General features: G+C 40.1%; 2 protein-coding genes across 2 annotated transcripts; both read right to left on the bottom strand.

Annotated features, from left to right (window-relative positions):
- Positions 1-1,014: 1,014 nt before the first annotated feature.
- Positions 1,015-9,727, bottom strand: LOC306882602 (calcium/manganese antiporter SLC30A10-like). The gene is made up of 4 exons (XM_079437325.1): positions 9,171-9,727; positions 8,049-8,099; positions 4,766-5,005; positions 1,015-2,057 (listed from the first exon to the last, which is right to left on the bottom strand). The coding sequence occupies exons 1-4, from the start codon at positions 9,667-9,669 to the stop codon at positions 1,750-1,752; spliced, it is 1,098 nt and encodes a 365-aa protein (XP_079293451.1). The 5' UTR covers positions 9,670-9,727; the 3' UTR covers positions 1,015-1,749.
- Positions 9,728-18,569: 8,842 nt separating this feature from the next.
- Positions 18,570-23,711, bottom strand: LOC306882888 (protein yippee-like 5). Its single transcript, XM_079437880.1, has 3 exons — positions 23,585-23,711; positions 21,627-21,784; positions 18,570-20,512 (listed from the first exon to the last, which is right to left on the bottom strand). Exons 2-3 carry the CDS (start codon positions 21,765-21,767, stop codon positions 20,288-20,290), a joined length of 366 nt encoding a protein of 121 aa, XP_079294006.1. The 5' UTR covers positions 21,768-21,784; positions 23,585-23,711; the 3' UTR covers positions 18,570-20,287.
- Positions 23,712-25,282: the final 1,571 nt, after the last annotated feature.

Genomic DNA, 25,282 nt, shown 5'->3' on the forward strand with positions numbered 1-25,282 from the left:
AGCTCAATCCTCTGCTGATGGGAAACACACACACGTCAGTTTTCTGAAAGAAGAACAGCACAGTAAACTTCCTCTAACTGTAATCTGAGCTCTCCTCACAAAGATCAAGATAAAGCACTGACGTCTCGGTCAGTGAAGAGTCAAACATTGAACATCAGTTTGTTAGGTTCAAATAAATGTAATAGTTTGCACAAGAAATGATAAATCAGAGAATCACATCTCATAAGCTTTGGTTTGAATATGTGGACTGAAGCGTAAATGCTCTGCCTTTTATACCTCAGGCTAAAGAATTGTTCATGATTTCTGATTTCAGACAGAACAGCAGCTCTTATTCAAGTCTTCATTTGATTTGTTGATGATAGCTGTCAGTATTGAATCTGTGATGATGATGATGTCTCCACTCACATTTAATACTCTGAGTATTGTAGGTCTGTGTTTGATTGGTTGTTGCGTTTTAACTCATGCATTTCTTGAGTGTTTTGGATCTGAAACAGCAGGTTTATTGTCACCTTAAACACAGATCAGTGTCGTCCTTCACCACCTCACTATCATCTCATCCAGACACACACCCGGCTCTTCAGTGTGTCACCAGTGATCTGCTCTCTGGTCTTCTCCTGAAAGCTCTAATGGTTTCTCTGAACAGCAGTGAGTCTGTGCAGCACGGCAGAGTGACACCTTCAGCGTTATTAATGATCTGACACTGCCTGTGTTTTACTGATCATCAGTGGAAATGAATGACTGAGCTTCAGACTGGAATATTATAACTGACAGAGAAATGAGAAACGTGTGTGAGAGAGAGAGTGTGAGTGTGTGTGTGTGTGTGTGTGTGTCTGAGAGAGAGAGAGAGTGTGTGTGTGTGTGAGAGAGATAGAGAGAGAGTGTGAGTGTGTGTGTGTGTGTGTTCTCTGCTGTCCTCTAGCGCTGCATCAGCTGATGATCATGAACACCTGTGATTAGAGTAGGTGTGAGTTTGGAGCTGCTGCAGTCATGAAAGATGTTTTTCCACACAACAGCAATCATCAGGTGAATTTAATCTTAATAAACAGAGCAGTTCACTGTTCACATCCATTTAAATCTGTTTACTTAGAAAGGCTAAATTTGATTTCAACCGAGTGTTTAATATTAGTGTATAAAGTTTTAAAGTGCATTTGATTATCTTTCAAATACATACACACAAACACCCTCACACAACAATAACAACAACAACTAAATATCAGTTAATTATATGTGTTTCCCTGAATTACCAAAAAGTTATAAAGATTTGAAGAGCAAAAAGTCATAAATAACAATAAGGAATGCAAATATGCTATTGGTACGAATCTCATGAAACCATGCCCAGGTCGAATTTCACACCAAAATTAAAAGAAACTAATTTAAAAAATATTTTTAAACAATAATTGCATATTACTGTAATACAGATTGTTATTTATTACATACATCAGCATAAGCATTAGAGGCACTACGGCAAATACTATCATTATGTTTACACTCATGAGACTTTGGCTTGATTATGTGTTTTTATCCTGTTGTTTTGGGCTGAAATATGAGCTGGACATGTCTCATTCAGAGCAATAAATAAGCTGCTGATTAATTAGACTGATGATCCAGGCACCGTGTTGATCAGACTCATACTCGTGTCTCAAACTAACCATGAACAATTACTAGGAATCATTAGCTGGAGTCTTAAAGGGCAGCGAGGCACAGTCGTGAGGAGGAATTAGGGTTCCCAGTCCGGGTCAAGAAACCTCTTCAGAGCTTGGTGCTCTGGCTGTGTTTGGCTGATTTCTGCTTCTCTTTCTCGGGCAGCATGTTGATGGTCACGTCTCTGGAGGCAGGAGGACAGCAGGGCAGCTCTGCGTCGGCGCGCTCCAGCTGAACCGTGACGCTGTGGACGCCGGCGCGCTGGAACAGCTGCTGGATCTGCGTCTGAAGAGCCGGATCCTGCAGGTCAGTGCACACTTTGACGTGCAGCGAGGCCACGTTCCGTCCTTTAGCTAGCTCCCAGACGTGAGCCTCGTGAATGCTGGCCACACCGGGGAGTTTGCACACACTCTCCACTGAGACAGAGACACACAAACAAGCAGAGACACACAGCATCAGCACTGAGAGACACCAACAGCCTTACAGTGAAAAACTGAGAGTGCCAGTTTACCAGAGATTCCCTTCAGCCCTCTCAACATGATCTGATGTTGTAAATTACAAGTTAAACTAACACTTAAAGGTAACACTTTATTTTAGGGTCTCTTAACTAGTTGCTTATTAGCATGCATATTACTAGAATATTAGCCATTTATTAGTAGTAATCAAGCACATATTAATGCCTTATTCTACATCCCTAATCCTACCCAATACCTAAACTTAACAACTACCTTACTATCAATAAGAAGCAAATTAGGAATTTATTGAGGGAAAAGTCGCAGTTAATAGTGAATAAATGTTCCCTATTCTAAAGTGTTACCAAAATACGGTTTAAAATTAACATTTAATTAATTGTTTTAATAGCTGTTTCTTTGTCATTTAACTTAGTGAAGTTTACTAGTAGACAACTGAAATCTCTATAAAAACAGATGTCCTAAAAACAACTGTTAAAAATGAACTTTCGATGTTGTAAATTAAAAGTTAAACTACAAGAAAATACACTTTTTTTAATTGCACATTTAATTCAATGCGTTTCTTGCTGTTTCTTTGTCATTTAACAAATGTTCTGTCAGAAAATGACCAGTATGTTTACAGAGATTTCCTTCAACCCATTTTCTGTAGTTGTAAATTAAAAATTTTACAAGAGAAATAGATTTACAGTATTTTGCAAGTAGTTTTACAAAAAAATTATTTCAATCTGTCTAAATATTTCAGTCATGTTTAATCCAATGTTATATGTCATATGTTTGAAATTATTTGTGAAACTTGCTAGCAATTTCTGAGTGCAAATTGTTTCTACACCATTTTTTTAAGTTAAAAGGCCCATTCAACACATAACTATAACGATAAAGTTTTGAAAAAAGAACAGCAGAGTCCACACCATAACAATAACAACACAGATGAATAATTTAGCTGGAATCTCTTTCAGAACGATTTTATTCCAGCTGCTGAATGATAAAACATCGACAGCCAATCAGAATCCACCCTTGAGCAAGACACCGAACCCCCAACTGCTCCCCGGGTGCCGCAGCATAAATGCCCACTGCTCCGGGTGTGTGTTCACGGTGTGTGTGTGTGTGTTCACTGCTGTGTGTGTGTGTGTTCACTGCTGTGTGTGTGCACTTGGATGGGTTAAATGCAGAGCACAAATTCCGAGTATGGGTCACCACACTTGTCCACACACCACTTCCCTTTCCCTTTAAAGAGAATGAGCATTTAAAAGCACAATATGGTGGATTTTCATAATAAAATATCCAAAAGCCACCTGCACAGTGTGATATATTTCATGCAGTTATGCACTTCCGTTATCCCAAAAGTTCCCAAGGACTTGTAAATCCAGAGAAATTCCAGTTTTAAGTAAAGTCTCGTCCCTGGTCATTGTGGCCTATCAATGACGTAATATCCGCACTATCCTCGGTTTCCGCTTGTAGAAACTAACAAAAAAATGCTGCTGTACAGTTAAACTAAATCCATTATGGCTGTCACAAATAAAATGAAATGAAAAGTGTTGACTGCAGCATGAAATTGAGATCTGCTCAATATTGCGCCATGATTCTTTTTACACGTTTTTACAGTATTGCGCGTTATAACCAATCACACGAGTCTGTTGTGCCTTTAAAGCAACAGATGACAAAACTGCAGTGTAGTTACAACATTAACAATAAACATCGGTCTGCATGCTAATAATATAATTCTTGTTGTGAACGGCCTGTGCAAAAAAAAAAAAAAAAAAAAATCTGTTCTGCAAAAGAGAATGTGTTTCGGGGCTGACGAGACGTGAGACGTGCGGATCCATGTGCAAAGCTTTATTAAAAAACATGGTCAGAAAACAGGCAGGGTCAGAGATCGGCAAACAGGTATGGTAAGGGCAAGACAGAGCAATCCGTGGAGCAAGCGTGGGTCGACGATCAGCGAACAGTATCCAAAGGGGCAAGGCAGAGAGATAATCCAGAGACGAGAGCGATAATCCAAACGGGGAGCGAACACAGTCCAAACGGCAAGGCAAAGGGGTAAATCCAGGAAACAAAGGCAGGGTCAGACACGGCAAGAAAAACAAGGCAAGACTAAGACTATGGCTCTGTAAAGTAGCTATCACTTGGGGAGTGATAAATGCTAAACAATACTAGGCCCTGAGCAAGAGCAAGTCCCAGACTTAAATAGTGAGTGATGGTGATTGTGAAATTGTGATCAGGTGTGGGCGAGATAGTGAACAGGTGTGGGTGTCGTCAGTGCAATGAATTGTGGGAAATGGAGTCCAGTGTGTTGTGTAGTGTGAGAGTCAATGTGGTGAACGGGTGACCTCTGGTGGTGGTAAACCAGGAGAGCATGGACCAGATTCGTGACAGAATGTAAGCTGTGTCCCAAACGACACACTACACTATGCATTATTCTGTGTCCCAAAGCAGCAGTACTCAAGTAATTAAAGCTGCAACGGTTGAATGCATGAGTGTCCAATATTCTTCGCTTCATTTTATCAGCTAATGAAGTGCATCATCCGGGCATTAGAAGAGTCCTGTGTGAACATACTGATTGCACAATCTATACTAAAAAACTTCACAGAATAGTGTATAAATATGTGAACTGGGATGCATTTATATCGTGCATAGAGACGTGAATATGAACTCACAGACGGCAGAGAGCGGCAGGTCGGCGGGACTCATCTGCAGCAGGATCCCAGCCGTTTCTTTGACCAGAGGAGCAGCTGATAACATGATGATGACCACCATGACCAGCGTCAGACTGGGGTCCACATAACACTGCCAGTTACATGGGCTCTCAGGGGCCAGGGGCCACACGTAGAACAGAGCCGAGGCCACCACCACCACCACTGAGCCCAGTGCATCATTTAGCACATGCAGCAGCACGCCTGTGGAGAGAGAGACATGCATTAACACACAGAGAGAGAGAGAGCGAGGATACCCTCAGGATACAGAGAAATTATATTATCTTCAGTCAAACTCAAATCCACCACACAGGGCAGAGATTCAGGAGGGATGATAATCTGGACTAAATCTGAACTATCCATAGAGTTAGTCAAAAGAGAACAGTAACACTTGTGGCTGAAAATCAAAAAAGGCATCATATCAACATCTCAGCCAGTCTCCCTGTGTGCCATATACATACCACCCCTCGAGTCTCCCTATTTCCAAGAAGAAACGTTTCAAAACATAGAGCAAGAAATCAGCCATTTCCAGGCCCAGGGAAATGTGCTGCTTATGGATGACTTCAATTCTAGAACCGGTGACAAATTAGACTTCATAGAATCACAAGGCACCAGATTCATTACCGGCAATAACACACAAATGGCCAGAGTTTTGAGATCGCAGCGGACGTGAAGGACTATAATGCGATAAGAGCTCACTCAAATACTGAGGTGCCAAACCATTCAGGGCTTTATAGGTAATTAGCAAGATCTTAAAATGTATACGATGTTTGATAGAGAGTCAGTGCAGTGTTGACAGAACCGGGCTAATGTGGTCATACTTCCTGGTTCTAGTAAGAACTGTAGCTGCTGCATTTTGAACCAACTGGAGTTTGTTTATTAAACGTGCAGAACAACCACCCAATAAAGCATTACAATAATCTAACCTCGAGGTCATGAATGCATGAATTAATGTTTCTGCATTTGACATTGAGAGCATAGGTCGTAATTTAGATATATTTTCAAGATGGAAAAATGCAGTTTTACCAAAGCTAGAAACATGTTTTTTGAAGGAAAGATTGCTATAAAAAAGTTATCTAGGTTATTACATGCAAATTTTTTTGGACCAATAATTAACACGTCTGTTTTTTTTAGAATTTAGCAGTAAGAAATTGCTAGTCATCCAGTTTTTGATATCAACTATACATTCCGTTAGTTCTGCAAATTGGTAAGTTTCATCAGGTCGCAAAGAAATATAGAGCTGAGTATCATCAGCATAACAGTGAAAGCTAACACCATGTTTCCTAATGATATCTCCCAAGGGTAACATGTAAAGCGTGAAAAGTAAGGGGCCAAGTACTGAGCCTTGAGGTACTCCATACTGCACTTGTGATTGGTATGATACCTCTTCATTTACTGCCACAAATTGATGGTGGTCAGATAAGTACGATTTGAACCATGCCGGTGCACTTCCTCTAATGCCAACATAATTTTCTAATCTATTTAAAAGAATGTTGTGGTCGATAGTGTCAAATGTGGCACTAAGATCCAGTAGCACTAATAGAGAGATACAACCACGATCAGATGATAAAAGCAGGTCATTTGTAACTCTAATGAGAGAACTCAGTACGCGGCATGGGAAGTCATGGCCTAATGGTTAGAGAGTCTCGTAATCCAAAGGTTGTGGGTTCGAGTCCCCGGCCGGCAGGGATTGTAGGTGGGGGGAGTGAATGTCCAGCGCTCTCTCCACCCTCAATACCACGACTGAGGTGCCCTTGAGCAAGACACCGGACCCCCAACTGCTCCCCGGGCGCCGCAGCATAAATGCTGCCCACTGCTCCGGGTGTGTGTTCACGGTGTGTGTGTTCACTGCTCCGGGTGTGTGTTCACTGCTGTGTGTGTGTGTGTTCACTGCTGTGTGTGTGTTCACTGCTCCGGGTGTGTGTGTGTGTGTTCACTGCTGTGTGTGTGCACGTTGGATGGGTTAAATGCAGAGCACGAATTCCGAGTATGGGTCACCACACTTGGCTGTATTTCACTTCACTATGATATGGTCTAAATCCTGACTGGAAATCTTCACATATATCATTTTTCTCTAAGAAGGAATATAATTGAGATGATACTACCTTTTCTAAAATCTTTGACAGAAAAGGGAGATTTGAGATCGGTCTATAATTAACTAATTCTTTGGGGTCAAGTTGTGTTTTTTTTTAATGAGAGGCTTAATAACAGCCAGTTTGAAGGTTTTTGGGACATATCCTAATGACAACGATGAGTTAATAATATTCAGAAGAGGATCTATTACTTCTGGAAGCACCTCTTTTAGTAGTTTAGATGGAATAGGGTCTAAAATACATGTTGTTGGTTTAGCTGATTTAACAAGTTTATACAATTCTTCCTCTCCTATAGTAGAGAATGAGTGGAATTGTTCCTCAGGGGATCTATAGTGCACTATCTGATGCGATACTGTAGCTGACGGCTGCATGGTTACAATTTTATCTCTTAGAGTTTCAATCTTGCAAATAAAGTAGTTCATAAAGTCATTACTACTGTGCTGCTGGGTAATGTCTGCACCTGCTGTTTGTTTTCTTCTAAAAGAGACAAAAAGTAATCAGAACTAGCAGTTTTTAATGCTTTTCTGTAGGATAGGTTACTTTCCCACCAAGCAATATGAAATACCTCTAATTTTGTTTTTCTCCAGCTGCTCTCTTTAGGGTGCGAGTGTGCTCAATATACCACTGTACACTGTCCATCATCAAGTTGTTCTGAGCTATTGGATATACTGAGGAATTGAGATAAATCAGGAAGATTATTTATAAAGCAGTCTTTTGTGGTAGAGGTGCTGGTCCTACCATACTTGTAACAAGGAGTAGAATTTACAGTTTTAGCTATATAGAGTTTACACAAGACTAGATAATGATCTGAGATATCATCGCTTTGCTGCAGCAATTCATAGAATTCTAGAATTCGTAGAATTGATTTGTTCTATTTTGTTTAATTATATATATATACATGCATTTATTTATTTTTAATTATTATTATTTATTTATTTTTATTTTTAATACATATTTGTTCTATATTTAATGTAAACACTATGCTTTGGCAATACATTGGAACAATTGTCATGCCAGTAAAGCACATATTGAATTGAATTGAGAGAGAGAGCCATGCATTAACACACAGAGAGAGAGAGAGAGAGAGACATGCTCAAAATGCTGCTGAGAGTCCCTGCTGATGAACACTGAAGCACAGCGGCTCACTCGCTCACCCCGGATGTTCAGAGGAGGCCCGTCGCTCCCAGCCTTCTTCTGCTGCAGGTCTGTGGATGGAGAAAGCACAAGTGTGGAGTGCAGTGCTAAAGATCCAGCTCTGTCTGAGGCTCAAACATCAGTGTTGTGCTGAGTCACTGAGTGCTGTTCTCCAGCAGATTATTCAGATTATATGACCAAAGTACAAGCACACAGTCAGAGGCCACACAATACTGCACTTTAATAATGCATGCAGATCTGTCCCAGATACAACACGTACATCGCACAGACGGCTATTCAACATACGTGTTTTCATCTGGAAGACATCATTTTTTAGAGCATTTGCTTTTTCCTTTCACAGGGTTTCTGCAGGTTTGAAGGTCAATTTAAGACTTTTTAAGGCCAAGTAAAGACAATCTGAGGAATAAATCAAATGGAACACAATGTGTCAATACAGTCTTAAACAACTTCCAACAGATCTCCATTACTTTGAATTCATTTTACAAAAAATATACTGAAATAACTTTTACTGTAACTTCTGCTCACGCTGCTCTTCATCAGCACTTTTGTCTAGTTTTCCAGAGCAACTGTCTAAAGATTCTTACATCAAGATGCACTTACTTGATATTCACAATAAATCTTGTTTTATTAGAAATTTATCAAACTGATTAAGACCAGATCTATCATCTTAATTCAAAGGGAAAATAAGTTTTCATTCCTCATTGGCAGATGTTTGTTCCTGCTTCAATCATAAACTCACTTCATTTTGACCAATTTGTCAGAAAACAAGGCTTCATATCTTCATTCTCGCATCTCCAGTGAATGAATCTTGATTTTCGGCATGTTTAGTTATTTGTACTGGAAAACAAGACAGAAATACTGAGGAAGAGATTTGTTTTTGTTTTTTGCAGTGCATTTATTGCCATGATTTCATGACTTTCTGCTCTGATTTAAGACCTTTTTAAAGCCCTTAATTTGTGAAAAGTTAAGACCCGCAGAAACCTTGCTGTCAGATGTTAAACAGACAGTCTTGCTTAGATTTAGAATGAATGTCAAACTAACTTTTTAAAGGCGTTTATCAGATGTTTGCACACAGCAGATGAAGCGCTGTCAAAACAAACACGAAGCGTTAGGATCAGCACCTGTTTCTTCCTCCGCCGCCGCGTCCTCCTCCTCATCCTCGCTGCGCGGCACAGGGGCGTCGTTCCGCCGCGTCGCGCACCGGCAGCCGCTGCAGTCCTGGAAGATCAGCAGCCCGAGCACGTTCACCGCGAGCCCCAGCGAGCCCACGATCAGCACCAGCGGCGGGTCATCGATGGCCTGCGGCATGGCGAGCCTCTTGAGCGACTCCATGGACACGGAGAAGCAGAGCGCGGCGAGGAACACGGCGTTGGCCAGCGCGCCCACCACCTCCGCGCGGCCCATGCCGTAAGTGAAGCGCCCCGAGCCGGCGCGCCGCGACACACGCGCCGCCGTCAGCCCGACGCACAGCGATAGAATGTCCGACAGCATGTTGAAGGAGTCCGACACCAGCGCGATGGAGTTGCCCATGTACCCCGCCACGATCTCCGCCACGAAGAAGATGACGGTGATGACCAGCATCAGGATCAGGCGGCACGTCTTGCCGCTGTAGCGCCCCATGATCGCGTGCGTGCGGTGCGGGAGATGCGCGGAGGTCTCGCTGATGTTCACCTGTCTGTCTGTCTCACGTTGGCGATCATGAGTTGGCACTTTTCCACGCGCTGATGATGATGACGCGCCGCGTCTCCAGCGATTCTGCGCGCGTCTGCTCAGCGGATTCTTGTCATTGGCACCTTTGAACACTCGTCCAGCTGTTTTTTTTCTGCTGACTGGGTTAATTGAAGGGTTAGTTAGTTCCATGCAGGTCGGTGGGGTTATTTATCCACTGCGCGCTGTAAACGCTGTCATACATTAAACAGCCTTTGGCACGCACGCACTGGATAAGATAGGCTTTCATCTCGAATTATAAACATGCTTTATAACTAATGATATAATATAATATAACATCATTAACTAATGAGCTAATTAACCTTCTGATTCTCAAGATTTGTTTCTCCTCGTGTCCTCAAACAACTGAGAAATTAAAACTGTGCAAGCACTTTATTTCTTTTACATCACTCGTGTTTTTGGTTGGTTTGGTGCTGCAAGAAAATCAAAACCCAGTGGAGGATCTGCTTAAAGCAGCACACCACAGGTGATCAAAACAACTGAAGATAGATAACTAATATCACTACTATTCTCCAGTTGGTTAATTACATTAAGAATGGTAAGTAAAATAAATCAAGTCAAGTTCAAGTCAAGTTGAGCTTTATTGTCATTCTGCTACATGTGTGGACATATAGTGGAGCGAAATGTCGTGTCTCGCAGGACCACGGTGCTACATACTAGTTAAACATAAGATAAACATACAACAATGCAAGTATAAGAGAAAAAAAAGAGCATCTGACTATATAAATACTATAACTACTATACCTAGTTGCCGAGACATACACAAACTGAGACTGTACAAGAACTTTACATATATACTGTACATGAAATTGTGCAAAAAGATAAAAATTAAAATAAAAATTGTATATATATTTCGTACATTAAATTGCTGTGCAGATTAAAGAGAGATTTTGTGGGAAGCAGCGCATAGTGAAAAAGATTTGTAGTGCAATGCTCAAGTAAACATTATTTTAGATTAGATTAGATTCAACTTTATTGTCATTGCATATGTAAGGTACAGGGCAACGAAATGCAGTTAGCATCTAACCAGAAGTGCAATAAGCAGAGGTGCAGGATATACAGTGCCTACAATATGTTACATATGTACAGAATATACAGATAAGGCAGTACTATGGACATAATTTACAAATTTTTAAATGCTATCAGTATGATATACAGATGGGTGATATGAACATACTATACAGATGGATTGTTCAGTAGATGTACACTATGAGCAAAAACTATGAATATAATTACAAATGGATATGAATAAGCTATACATTAAGATATATAAACACTAGTGCAATGAACATTGAAAGTGCATAGAAATAAACATTTCCAGTACATAGAACTAATGTATGTAGATTGTTTTTTTTAGTTTTTTTTAAAAATCGATTTAGTGATGGGGAGGGGTGAAGAGTTTGTAGTGGTGTGTGAGGGGGGTATCATTGGGCAGAGTTTAGTAGGGAAACAGCTGTAGGGAAAAAGCTGTTCCTGAGTCTGCTTGTCCTTGTTCGGAGGCTCCTGAAGCGCCTCCCAGAGGGCAGTAAGTTAAACAGTCTATGGTCAGGGTGAGAGGAGTCCTTAAGAATGCCGCGAGCGCGATGTAAACAGCGTTTTCTCTGGACGTCCTCAATGGCAGGAAGTGGTGTGTGATGGTTTTCACCACCCTCTGCAGTGCCTTGCGGTCAGCAGCTGAGCAGTTCCCATACCAGACTGTGATACAGTTGGTCAGGATGCTTTCAATCACACACTGGTAGAAGTTCACCAGGATGGCTGGAGACAGGTGGTTCTTCTTCAGTGTCCTAAGGAAGAAGAGGCGTTGGTGAGCCTTCTTGACTAGGCTGGATGTGTTGGTGGTCCAGGTCAGGTCCTCCGAGATGTGGGTTCCCAGGAACTTGAAGCTGGGAGAGAGTCCAGCTTCAAGGACTCTTTTGTAGTGCAATGCTCAAGTAAACATTTTCTTATTGAGTCTTATTGAGTGTTTATAGAAAGTGACTAGTGTGCATATAGTGGGATGAGTGCGTTACTACAGGTGGTTTGTATAGCCCACTCACCTGTGTGTAGCACACTCAGAATTGCACTTAGGAAAAGTTGTCAACTGTATTAATGAGTTGGGTGAGTGGGGGGTCAGAGGGGGACAGGGAGATTGGAGTTAGGAGCTTTCACAGCCTGGGGAAAAAAGCTGTTGAGCAATCTGACAGAGCGAGCTTTGATGCTCCGGTACCTTCTACCTGATGGTAGGAGCTGGAAGAGGTTGTGGGAGGGGTGGGAGGGGTCTTTCACGATGCTGGAGGCCTTGCTGGAGCATCGTGCTAGGAAAATGTCCAGGATGGAGGGGAGAGGGGCACCGATGATCTTTGCGGCAGTGTTCACTGTCCATTGTAGGGTCTTGCGGTCAGCAGCACTGCAGTTCCCATACCAGACAGTGATGCAGCTGGTCAGCACACTCTCAATGGTGCCCCTGTAGAAAGTGGTGAGGATGGGTGGCGGGAGACTTGCCCTTTTCAGCCGGCGGAGAAAGTGGAGGCGCTGTTGTCCCTTCTTGTTGAGTGACGTGACGTTAGTGGTCCAGGTGAGATCCTCTGAGATGTGCACCCCCAGGAATTTAGTGCTGCCGACTCTCTCCACGGTTGAGCCGTCGATTGGTCAGTGGGGGGTGGTCAACCGAGTTTCTCCTGAAGTCCATCACAACATCCTTTGCCTTACTCACATTGAGGGACAGGTTGTTAGCACCACACCATTTCGCCAGCTGTGCCACTTCCTCTCTGTTGAGCATTTCATCGTTGTTGCTGATGAGGCCTACCACAGTTGTGTCATCAGCAAACTTGATAATGTGGTTGGAGCTGGACTTGGCAGTGCAGTCGTGGGTCAGCAGCGTGAAGAGCAGCGGGCTGAGCACACAGCCTTGTGGGGCACCTGTGCTCAGTGTGGTAGTGCTGGAGGAGTTGCGGCCGACTGAGGTTTTGCAGTTAAAAAGTCCAGGATCCAATTACAGAGGAGGGTTTTAAGGCACAGCAAGTTTAGTTTGTGGATGAGCTGTTGTGGGATTATAGTGTTGAATGCTGAGCTGAAGTCGATGAACAGCATTCTTACATAAGAGTCTTTCTGTTCCAAGTGAGTAAGAGCTAGGTGGAGAGTGGTGGATATTGCATCGTCCGTGGAACGGTTTGGACGTATGCAAACTGGAATGGGTCCAGTGTGTTTGGGAGACTGGACTTGATGTGATGCATGACTAACCTCTCAAAGCACTTCATCATGATTGGGGTCGGTGCTATGGGACGATAGTCATTCAGACAGGACACAGGTGACTTCTTTGGTACTGGAATTATGGAGGTGGATTTGAGACACGTGGGGACGACTACCTGGCTCAGCGAGGTGTTGAAGATGTCTGTTAGGACATCCGTCAGCTGTGCAGCACAGTCTCTCTGGTAAGGATGTGTCATCATCACTGGCCTGTGGTGGGGGCTTGTAGTCAGTGATGGTCTGAAAGGCTTGCCACAGGGACCGAGTGTCTTTACTGTCTGTGAAGTTGTTGTTAATTTTTTTTAGCATATTGTTGTTTTGCCTTCTTGATGCCATGAGACAAATTGGCTCTTGCTGTTTTGAGGGCTGCTTTATCTCCTGATCTGAATGCTTCATCTCTGGTCTTTAGCAGTCCACGAACCTCTGCTGTCATCCATGGCTTCTGGTTTGCACGTGTGGTGATGGTCTTGGTGACTGTCACATCATCAATGCACTTTTTGATGTAAGCAGTCACAGTTTCAGTGTACTCATTCAGGTCTGTGTGGTTGTTGTAGGTGGCTGCCTCTTTAAACATTCCAGTCTGTGTCGTGGAAGCAGTCCTGCAGTGCTGAGGTGGCATTGTCTGGCCATATTGTGATCTGCTTTTGAACCGGTTTGGTGAGTTTGAGAAGTGGTCTATATGCTGGGATTAGTGATGTGGTCCAAGTACCCGAGGTGGGGGCGGGGTTCAGCTTTGTATGTGTTTTTCTCTGTTGTATAAACAAAGTCCAGTGTGCTGTTTCCCCTTGTTGCAAAGTTCACGTGTTGGTAGAACTTTGGTAAAACTTTAGGTTTGCATGGTTGAAGTCACTGGCTATGATGAAAAAGCCGTCGGGGTTATTTGTTTGTTGTTCACTGATGGCGCTGTACAGTTCACGAAGCGCGTCCTTAGCGTTTGCAGACGGGGGATGTAAACCGCAACGATAACAATGACCGTGAACTCCCGCGGCAGATAGAACGGTCAACACTTCACAAACATAAACTCCACCAGCGATGAACAGTGTTTTGATAATACCACAGCATTGTTACACCAGTCTTTGTTGATATACACACACAAGCCACCCCCTCGGGTCTTACCAGATAGTGATGAATCTCTATCCACTCGGAAGTTGGTTAGCCCGTGCTGCTGAATGGCGGAGTCCGGGATGTTGTCGTTTAGCCATGTTTCAGAGATAACAAACACACAACAGTCCCTTGCCTCATGCTGTGTAGACCGACTGAGTTGAATTAAGTCCAGTTTGTTTTCCAGAGAGCGAACGTTTGAGAGCATGAGTGTTGGAAGAGCCGGTCTTGTGGGGTTAGCCCTTAGCCTAGCTCGTATACCTCCGCGCTTACCATGCTTCCATCCTCTCTCACACCGCTTGCGACACTGCCTTGTGCGGGTAGTGTCAGTAGGTGAGGCCGTGGTCTCGAGGTCCGGCTCCAGCAGTAAACAAAGGCCTTGTAGCTTCTCAGTAGCCGCCGGCGAGAGTTGTTGTTTGTACGCGTTGCCGATATCCAAAAGACTTTGGCGATCATAGATGAGTTTTGGAGTGATTTCCTTATGAGTTAGCGGTAAACTGACACTATTTGGAGAGACGAACAGACGACATTAAACGACATAAAAGCACCGTCTTTGGGACCCGGAGTAGCCGCTGCGTCTGATCGCGCCACCATTTTCCTTACACTCAATCGATACAATTAAAAAAAAAAAAATAGGTCTTATTTTATATGACCCTGGACCACAAAACCAGTCACATGGGTCAGCTTTCCATTGATGTATGGTTTGTTATGATAGGACAATATTTGTCTGAGATACAACTATTAGAAAATCTGGAATCTGAGGGAGCAAAAAAATCTAAATATTGAGAAAATCTCCTTTAAAGTTGTTCAAATGAAGTTCTTAGCAATGCATATTACCAAGTACAATGTAAAAACATGTATGTACACAATAAGTGCTTTTCAAATTATTAATTTAAATGTAAGTACATTGTTGTTAAGGACACTTAATATAAAGTGAGTGCAATAAATAACATGCATTACAGGATTTCCAAAAAGTTCTGTTTCAACATGCAGATAAGGCATTTTCTAATTAAAGATGCACTAATTTGCATACTTTCCCAGAAAATAAATCTGAACATGAACTAAAGCCAGGTTTAAAAATCTTTGATTTTGTCGACATATGAGAGTTAATGGTTGAGATCTTTTGGATTTCTCTTTTAATCAATCAGAAAATACTGTCAGCAGACAGAAAACAAACACATTTTCACATTTGTCTTCAGGAATGAAATATGAACAAACCTTCAGAGTAGTGTTGTGACGATACTGGAATTTCTAACTTCGATACGATACCTTGAAAAATATTGATATTCGATACCATGGAGAAAAAAACTGCCACAATATCAAGGGGGTAATTTTTTTAATTTAAAGATAAATGTAACAAGTCATGCGGTATATTTTACATGAACAAAAAAATGTCTTGAGGTACTGCATTTGTTGATTTATTTATTAATCTTTTATTAATCTTAGTTAAATGTTAATTGAAACTAACGTTTACTAATACATGTACTAATTAAAATCCAAAGTTCTATTTGTTGATATTCTCATTTGCTTCATAACCAAAATATTTCCAGATATAGGGCCCTATGAAATCCCTTTTATTTTTCCCCAAATTCTGTTTTATTTTTTTTCTACATACAATTTTTTTCCATTAAAATTTTTCTGGATTCCGTTTTTTTCCATTTGAATTTTTTTTTTAATGGTCAAATTAAATGCTATTAATCTAAAAGCATGTCTAATTCATTAAAATCATGAAAATTATACAATTTAACATTTAATTTATTAAAAGTGTAACAAAAATGACACGTTTAGGGCCGTATGAAATGTTTTATTTTTTTCTCACCTTATGTTTTATTGTCACCAAATTCTGTGTTTTAGCATGTCTATTATTTGAATGCATACAAACTATTTTAATTAATTTATATTTGAATTTATGAAAATTAAACATTTACATTTTTGGCAAATGAAGGGGATTTACTATTAAAATTAAAATATTTTGTGATTATTTCTTTAAAAAAAAATGAACAGTAGTAGTAAGTAGTAGTATTATGTACATTCTACTAAATAATAGTAATATAGCCTATTTCTGGCACACGGTCTTTAATAGGCTGTTAAACCGAACTTTTATTTTGACGGGTTGCCGTGAATACTGCTAAAGTTCTGTGTGTGTATGATATGATGCTAGTTTTACTCAAATTAAATGGTAAAATGCTGGTAAAGTGCTTTCAGATCAGTTCTGGAGATATTGTTGATGTATTTATGTCCTCATTGAGACGGCAGACGCTGAAATCACCGCGAGCGCCACATTAGTAAACACAACCGCACGTGCAGCACATTCACACAGAGACGCGCAGAACATGCAGGATTCATATTTAAATCCACTTTTGCAGCTTAATATTTACAGATACTAGTCCATATCGCGATTTGATTTAAGTGTAATGACCTACTTTTGATTAATTCATCCAAACTTTGACAAATTCCGTGACATTCCGAGTTAAACTGTAAATTCCGTGTTTATGACTGGATTCCGTGGCGTTCTCTGCATCGCGGAGATCATAGATCCCTACAGATAGCGCTCCTGCTGTGTTCTTTAACAACCAGAGCAGTCATCTTTCTATTCACTTCACTTGTGCTATTTAACCAGAGCAGTCATCTTTCTATTCACTTCACTTGTGCTATTTAACCAGAGCGAAGGAGACGAGTGCGGTCACGTGTGGTGCTTGTGCACGCGCCTCTGGAGAGAAGCTCGGCTAGTATCAGTGTATCCATACTTCGGGAAATTAATATTGGTACCGTTCAGATATTTCAGTATCGATATTTATCGAAATATCCATATTTTTGACAACACTACTTCAGAGGAATAAAACAGTAAAGTTTGCTGAATGTAAAACACTTTAAAGATATGGATAGAGATAGAAATCTTCAGACGCAATAAAACAAGCACTTAAATGTGTATTTCAGATGTGTTCTTTCCTCTGGTCTGAAAGAAGAGACATGAAATGGAGCAAAACAGAGCAGTGCAGGTTGGTTTTAAGCTGTCTGTAGTTTTCGCTCAGTCCGTGTTGTGCTGCATGTGTGTGTGATCAGCAGAAACCAGGTTTGTTCTGGAGCACGTGTGCAGGGCTTGAGTCAGAGGCGTCATGCCATTCAAAGTGAGGGACACGTGCCGCCTCAGATTTCTGAGCCAAGTGGATTTTGAATTCAGCATCCAAAAGACAAAAAATAGCCGAATAATATTTTCTATATTTAATACAATGACACCGGCGTGATTAAATCGTTCAGTGCGTCTATCATCAGCTGCTAAATTCAAACCTGTGTTCGCTGAGCCAGATACAGACCAGCACTGCCATTATAACCAATCACACACGATTCTGTTGAGCTTATGAATGCATTGACCAATCAGAGGCGTTCAGAAGAGTCATCGCTGAAACACCGGTGTTTTCTTCACTGATATTAATGTGTGTAGAATCTGTTAGGAAGATATTCATTTCTTCAGTGATTTTAATGTGTGTAGAATCTGTTAGGAAGATATTCATTTCTTCAGTGATTTTAATGGGAGTTTTTGAGATGCTTGAACTCTAGACTGTCAGTAAAAATGTTCTTTGATGATGTAGCTAAACGTTCTTTGCTCTCTTTCTGTACAATGAAAGTGTTATTAGTAGCCTAACTTACAATGTTTTATTCTCATTAACTTTCAATGTTAAATTCACATTAAATATAAAGTCAGTCGTATTAAAACTATGTGATGGCATGACACCCATCGGTTACTTAAGAGACAGGTTTTTATGCATAGTTCTTACATTATTAGGCTACTTTGACCAGCGCCCACTAGATCTACTAACATAATTTATACAGGTGAGAATCAAGATATTTCATGGGAATGTTTTGAAAAAAAATTAAAGAATAAAGCAAGAACATAAGTGCTATTGCTAACTGAAATCTGAATAAATAATCTTTCCATTGATGTATGGTTTGTTATGATCGGACAATATCTGTCTGAGATACAACTATTAGAAAATCTGGAATCTGAGGGAGCAAAAAAATCTAAATATTGAGAAAATCTCCTTTAAAGTTGTTCAAATGAAGTTCTTAGCAATGCATATTACTAATCAAAAATTGTTTTACAGTAGGAAATACAGTAGTTAATTATATTTACAGTAGGAAATGTACAAAATATCTTCATGGAACATGATCTTAATATCCTAATGATTTTTGTCATAAAAGAGAAATGTATAATTTTGATCCATACAATGTATTGTTGGCTATTGCTACAGATATACCTGTGTTACTCATGACTGCTTCTGTGCTGCAGGGACACATATAATATTAATAAATACAGCTTTAATCAGGTATTAGTAAACGCACAGAAATTAACATTAAAATGAATGAATACTTCTGAAGTGTTTTTAATGTTAGTTCTACTGTTAACAAATGGGACCTTATGGTAAAGTGTGACTGATTTCTTGAAATACTGGGAAGGAAGAAAAATTCCACTTTAGGAAATGATTTATTCTTCAAGTCAGACATCAAATATAACACAATGAACCTCATGTTAAATACACAACTGAGCTTTGGAATACAATAATGAACAGAAGCGGCTTTAATCAAAGGACAGATAGAGAGAGGCAGAAACGCTCTTGCTGGTTCTTCAGAAGCAAACAAACACCGAACAGAAACGATCAGAAGCATGTGAGGAATTGGCTCAGAGTAACAGTACAATAAAGTTCAACATGCTGAGCTTAACTTCAGCAGAACTGAGGAGATTTAGAGACCCAACGAACCCACAAAGTCTTGAAGAACACGAGAATCAGTGAATAACACACTTCAGATCACCGCCACAGAACAAAGGAAGGTCATTTCTAACCGTGTAGAAATACAGCAGAGTCGTGTGATTGTGTTTGAAGCAGCTGTGATCGAATACGGGCTGGATGTTTTCTCATGCGTTTGACTACAGATCGCAGATCGAGTGAATGCAGCTCATCCTAAACTTCTGCTAAAAGCCTGCTCAACCAGAAAGACCTTCAGATCTCTTCGGCCTGAAATCCTGAACCTGTTTGGTCACATGAGTGTAGAGAAACCACCGATGCAGAAATAGATGAGTTATTAAAGGATGATAACACTTTACAATTGTCCTCAACCTTTAAGGACACAAACAGAGAATTTGTGGAGAAATCTACATCACTTCAGTAGTGATCCGTCATCCGGTGCATTCATTAACCCTGGTTTCCCGCTGAAGGTGGAGATGTTATTCCAACAACACTAATACTAACACAAGATCTTCTGCATGTATGGAGTTACATTTGTGCCAAAAGTCCCGACTGGATCGTACATAACATTGCTCTTTCTGATGTTTCTTCAGTGCTATGCTTTACATTCTGTAACATTTTACAAACATCCAGATAAACAAACAGAATGTTCCCAATAAGAGTTCTCAAACTTCCAGATGCATTAATTATTTTTTACATTAATCAATCTATAGTCATATGGAAGCCCATTTCCGCCACTGAATAAAAAAAATAAATAAAAAAAAAGGTTATTTCAACTTTTTTTTTTCACAATTCTGACTTCTTTTCTCATAATTGCGTGATACAAACTTGCAATTGCGAGAAAAGTCAAAATTGCGAGTTTTTATCTTGCAATTGACTTTATAAATTGTAATTCTGATTTTATAACTTGCAATTTCGAGTTTATATCACGCAATTCTGTGAAAAAAAGTCAGAATTGTAAAAAAAAGTTGAAATAATCTTTAGTTTTTTTTTGTATTCAGTGGTGGAAACGGGCTTCCATAATAGTAATCATCTATATTGTCATAATATTCAGTTTTAGAAAAATAGTGAGAAACTCATTATTGAGCCAGTTCTGTTTGTTTATATGATATCAGTACAGAACGTTCACTGAGAGCACACACTTCTAAAGCATGAACACAAACACAAGCAGACAAAGCAGTTTTGGCACAAACAGAACTCCATACTGAGGAAAGATGTGAAAACACTGGAAAAGAAGCCATGAACATGCATTTCTGTCAAATAATCTGAACGGCCATCCCTTCGTGAGCAGATGGTCTGGTCATTACGTACCGCGTTTGTTTTAGCCAATTACAGAAGAGATTGTGCCTCTGAAGCTCTGTGCATGTTTACTGGTGAATCTATAGAGTTGAGATCAGGGTTTGACCTAACAAACATCTGAGAGTCAGGGAGAGCACTGGTCCTCAGGACGCATCTGAAGGGACGTGCTCCTCGAAGCCCTCGCTCTCGCGCACTAGCGCTCGCTCCAGGATCACGCGGCCCTCTTTATAGCGCTGGCTGTCCTCGGTGGCGAACTCGTAGATCCAGCCCAGCTTGCTGTTGCAGTTCTTGCAGCTGACGTCTCGCACCATGTGTCTGCCGGTCAGCATCACGCGGTCCTGCACCTCGCTGTACTGCAGGTTCACCACCTGGAACACATCACACGCACGTTAGCGTTAGCATCAGCGCTAGCCACGGCCAGTCGCTCATAGGGGTGAGATATTGACAAAAAAATCTCAATATTTTCAGGGATTTTTTCTGAGAGTGTGTTATTGTGCTGATGTCTTAAGAACTGTGTACAGCTGACTTAAAATTAGAGACTGATCATTTCTTTGTCAGTGGGCAAACATACAAAATCAGCAGGGGATCAAATATTTTTTTCCCCACTGTACATAATGCTATAGGGCATTATGAATATTTATACATATATAAATATGCATAATGCCCTTTAGTGGGCATTTTTACCTTCGTAAAGCCAATTTTCCTAAAAGTGTGCATTATCTTGAGTCAAATTCCTACATTTAATCAGTGAATTAGAATAATGAGACATTAGGGCTGTTACCAAGCAATGCAGTTCATCTTAGCAACGCAGAGGAAACACAGAAGCTGCGTCTGAAGAGGTGTTTAGATGCATTTACTCACTGTTTAATGCAGGACATGAATGCATTTAATCTGCAATTACAAATGCAGAAATAATGTTTGATATATTAAACACAACACTGAATACTGTTATTTGAAATTTAAATAATAAAAAGAAAGTTTAAATGTGAATTAAAACCTCCAGCAGGTGGCAGCGAGTCACTGTTAATAAGTGATTCATTGCGATTGAACCGAATCATTTAAACAGTTGATTCATTCAGGAACGAATCACTGTCATGTTGCTCAAAACAGTGCTGTGGCTGTGTTTGGAATTATTTTTGTTGTAGAAATAGAGCAAAATCAGGAAATATGGTGTCTAACAGTCTTTTAATTATCTTCTTGTTTAATATCAATATCACATTTGTAATCATGCTGGGTTACGGTTAATATATATAAATAAGTATAATTTTCTGCACTGATATCTTGAATTGAGATGATTGTAAATGTATTTTATTAGACTGAATCGTGCAGTAAAAACACACTCTGAATGCTCATCGCTCGTCTAGACTTCACGTAATGCGTGCGCTCTGTAGGAGCAATAGTTTTTACTAAATACTCGATGATCGCACATTGTTAAAACAACAATAACGATATGATCTCAGGCGCTGTATATGGCTGGCATGCCTTGTTGAAGAGGAAAGCGCGTCCGGTGGCGCCGGTGAAGCGCGTGGAGATCAGCTCGGAGCGGTTGGTCAGGATGGTGTCGCAGTTGGCGCAGGAGAAGAGGCGCGTCCCGCCGATGTGATCCAAGAAGATCCGGCCCATGATCCACACAAACACACCTGTGAGAGCCAGAGATGCAGCGTCACTAGCTGTTCCCATCATCCTACTTTTATACGCATTTTGGGATATTGCATTAAAAAAAAAAAAAATGGAAACACCAAGATGCACATAAATTCTAAAAATGCAAATAAAAAAAAACCGTATGCGCTCAACTAAGTAGGATAAATGTCTTATATGGTAAGAAAACATGCATATAAACTACGATGGAAACACTTATCGAATAAATTCCTTAATGCGCATTAAAAAAGACATGACTTTACGATAAGCATAAAACTGATCTAATCAGACCGATCTCGTTGCACAGCGTCTGAAATGCTAGTTTTGTCGTTCTAAAATGCTTGAAAGTGCTTCGTTATAATTAACTCCCAGAACTGCGTTCCCAAACAGCACAGACTCTGAAAATAAGATAACATGACCGCGTTTCGTCTCTGAAGCTCGGGATTTATACAAACATTATTACATATACAGTGCCTTCTCCTGCTGCAGCAAATCTAGTTTTTTCTTTGTGATATTTAGTGCAAGTTAATCTCTTCAGCTCACTGGATGAGCCGCGCTTCTGCAGGACAATCTAAAACTCTTTAACAGCAAGTAAAGAAGGGAATAAATTGAATCCAATACAGTCTCTAAATGTAAAATGTCTTATATTTGAAACATTAAAATTGAAAAATACAACATCCAACAGATCTTTATTATTTACTTCACACAAAAACACACTGAAATAACTATTACTTTTCCTTCTGATCACAAACACTTCTTCCTCAGTATTTATGTCCTTCCAGTTTTAAATGTCTGAAGATTGTTAAATCAAGACTGGAGATGTTCAATGACGGTAAATACATCTTGTTTTATAAGAAACTGATCAGAATGAAGCAAGTTTATGATTAAAACAAGAGCAAATATCTGTCATTGGCCTCAGAAAAATAAATGTAATTAAAAGTGAAACTAGTTTTAATTCACTATTGAAATATTTGTTCTTGTTTTGTTAGTTTTTTTGTCTGAGGAAGAACATTATTTAATGCCACGACTTTATTTAAGGCCTTAATTTGTGAAAAGGCAAATGTAGACTCTCAGAAACCCTGAATGAGGAACATCAGCAGCTCTAGATCAGATCTCATTCATTCAGGAGGACAGAAGCTAATGACTTCACCAGAGAAGAGAAGGAAAACAACTACTAATGTGATCATAAATGAAGCTGTCGAGCTGAAGGACGTTTGTTTATCTGTCGCGCAGCATCACAATGACAAGACACACACACACACACACAGAGACAGAGACACACACACACACAGAGAGAGACACACACTCTCTCACACACACACACAGAGACAGAGACACACACACACACACACACACACACAGAGAGAGACACACACAGAGAGAGACACACACACACACACACACACACACACACACACACACACAGAGAGACAGAGAGACACACACACACACACACACACAGAGACACACACACACACACACACACACACACAGAGAGAGACACACACTCTCTCACACACACACACACACACACACACACACACACACACACACACACACACACACAGAGAGAGACACACACTCTCTCTCACACACACACACACACACACACACACACACACACACACAGAGAGAGACACACACTCTCACACACACACACACACACACACAGCGAGAGACACACACTCTCTCACACACACACACACACACACACACACACACACATAGACATCTTGTGAAGCGCTCGTCGTTAATCGAAGTAAAGCTGGTGGTTTAGCGGTCAGTATGAGATCAACTCTTACCAGCAGCTTCGGATCGAGTGCTTGTTTATTTCCGTTCAGCTCGAGCTCGCGCTGCTGTGTTTTCTTCCTGCTCTTCCTCCAGACTTTATATCAACATCCGGCGCGGTGACGTGCGCGAAGACGCCGTGCGTGCTGGTGCACGTGTCATGACTACAGCGGTCTGCACGTTCAAAACAAAACATGTTGAACATTACTTTGATAAAAACTGTATCAATAAGCCCTCATCTATATGGAATCTGATCCCTAATGTTGTTTTTTCCAAACTAGGTGGTTCAAATGTCTTATTCTTAAATTTTCTTATTTCTTATTATTTATTAATCTGTAACTATAACATCATGAAAATCCCTGTCAAATTATCTCTTTTTCACAGGCAAATGTTATTATCTTGGTCCCTCATTTTAAAACAGTTTTACACCTCACTCGTATCTAATCTGGAATAACAACAATCTACTGTATAAACACAAAAATCTTCAAATAAATAATTACATTGGTTTATAAATGGTATTATTTTTGTGTCTCAGCTTTTCAGTCAGAATGGTTCAGTGTGTAGTTTCTATCTGAGCATGTGCTGTTAGTCTGGAAGAGTCTGCAGTCGACCTGATGCAGTGCTAGGAGATCTCCTGCTCTAGAGATCTGTCTTTATCTCAGACTCCGTGGATCTTTGTGAAACTTTGTTGGAAAGCAGTGCCTTTCTTCATCCAAGTCAAACACAATCAGAAAATGAGAGTTGAGTTTCAGATGAGTCTATTTCTGTGCCTTATGTAATCTCTTATTGGTATGGTTTAAGTGCTATTCCCTGGAGGAAAGATTGATCATTACCTCACAAATATCTCATTACTAACAATATGAGAGAAATGGCATTTAAGTTGATTCACCCAGCTGAGTTTACCCGGATAAGTGCTCTCTTAAAAGACTCAAGTATGATATTAATACCATCTGTTCTGAAAACAATGACACTTCTTTACATTTATTCTGGAATTGCTCTTAAACAACATCATTTTGGTGTGATATTCTTGACTTTATCAAATGTTATGTGAATCCTAATTTTGAGTTTACTTATAGAAATGTCATTTTTGGCTTTCATGATTGTGAAAAAAAGGTGATACTTATTTCATAAAGCTTATTTCCCTGTTAGCTAAATATCATATTCATAAATGTAAATGTTCTAAATGCACACCTGTTTTTGTAAGATTCAAAGCTGAATTGAAAATGTATTTTAAATCTATTGAATTCTCTACGAACATGAAAGCAATCCGAGCAGTGGACTTCCTCTGGACTGGAACTCTCAGTGACTCTGGACTCTCGACTGTTGTTGTGATTTGACCATGAATATTGTTTTTGTTTTTTTCATGCATTCAATTAAAAACAAAAAACATGATGAACACTATTTTAGAAACATTAGAACATCTTTTTATTTTTGAACAACAACAACAACAATGATATACTCAAGGTTTTATTGTTTGTTTTGCTTGTTTTGTGTATGATAGAACGAAAGCATGCATTTGAGCATGTTGCTGTTATGTCTTAATTAATAATAATTAATTAATAATTTAGTATTTTAGTATTTTTAATATTGCTAGCCCTGTACAGCGATCTTGAGCGTGCAACAGTCTTTATAATTATTTATAATTTGAGTTATGTCATTTTTATACCTGGTTTTTAATGTCTTTTCATTTGTTAGTTTGTTTATTTATTTAT

This window comes from Barbus barbus (genome assembly GCF_936440315.1).
Source record: "Barbus barbus genome assembly, chromosome: 16".
NCBI classification, from domain to species: domain Eukaryota; kingdom Metazoa; phylum Chordata; class Actinopteri; order Cypriniformes; family Cyprinidae; genus Barbus; species Barbus barbus.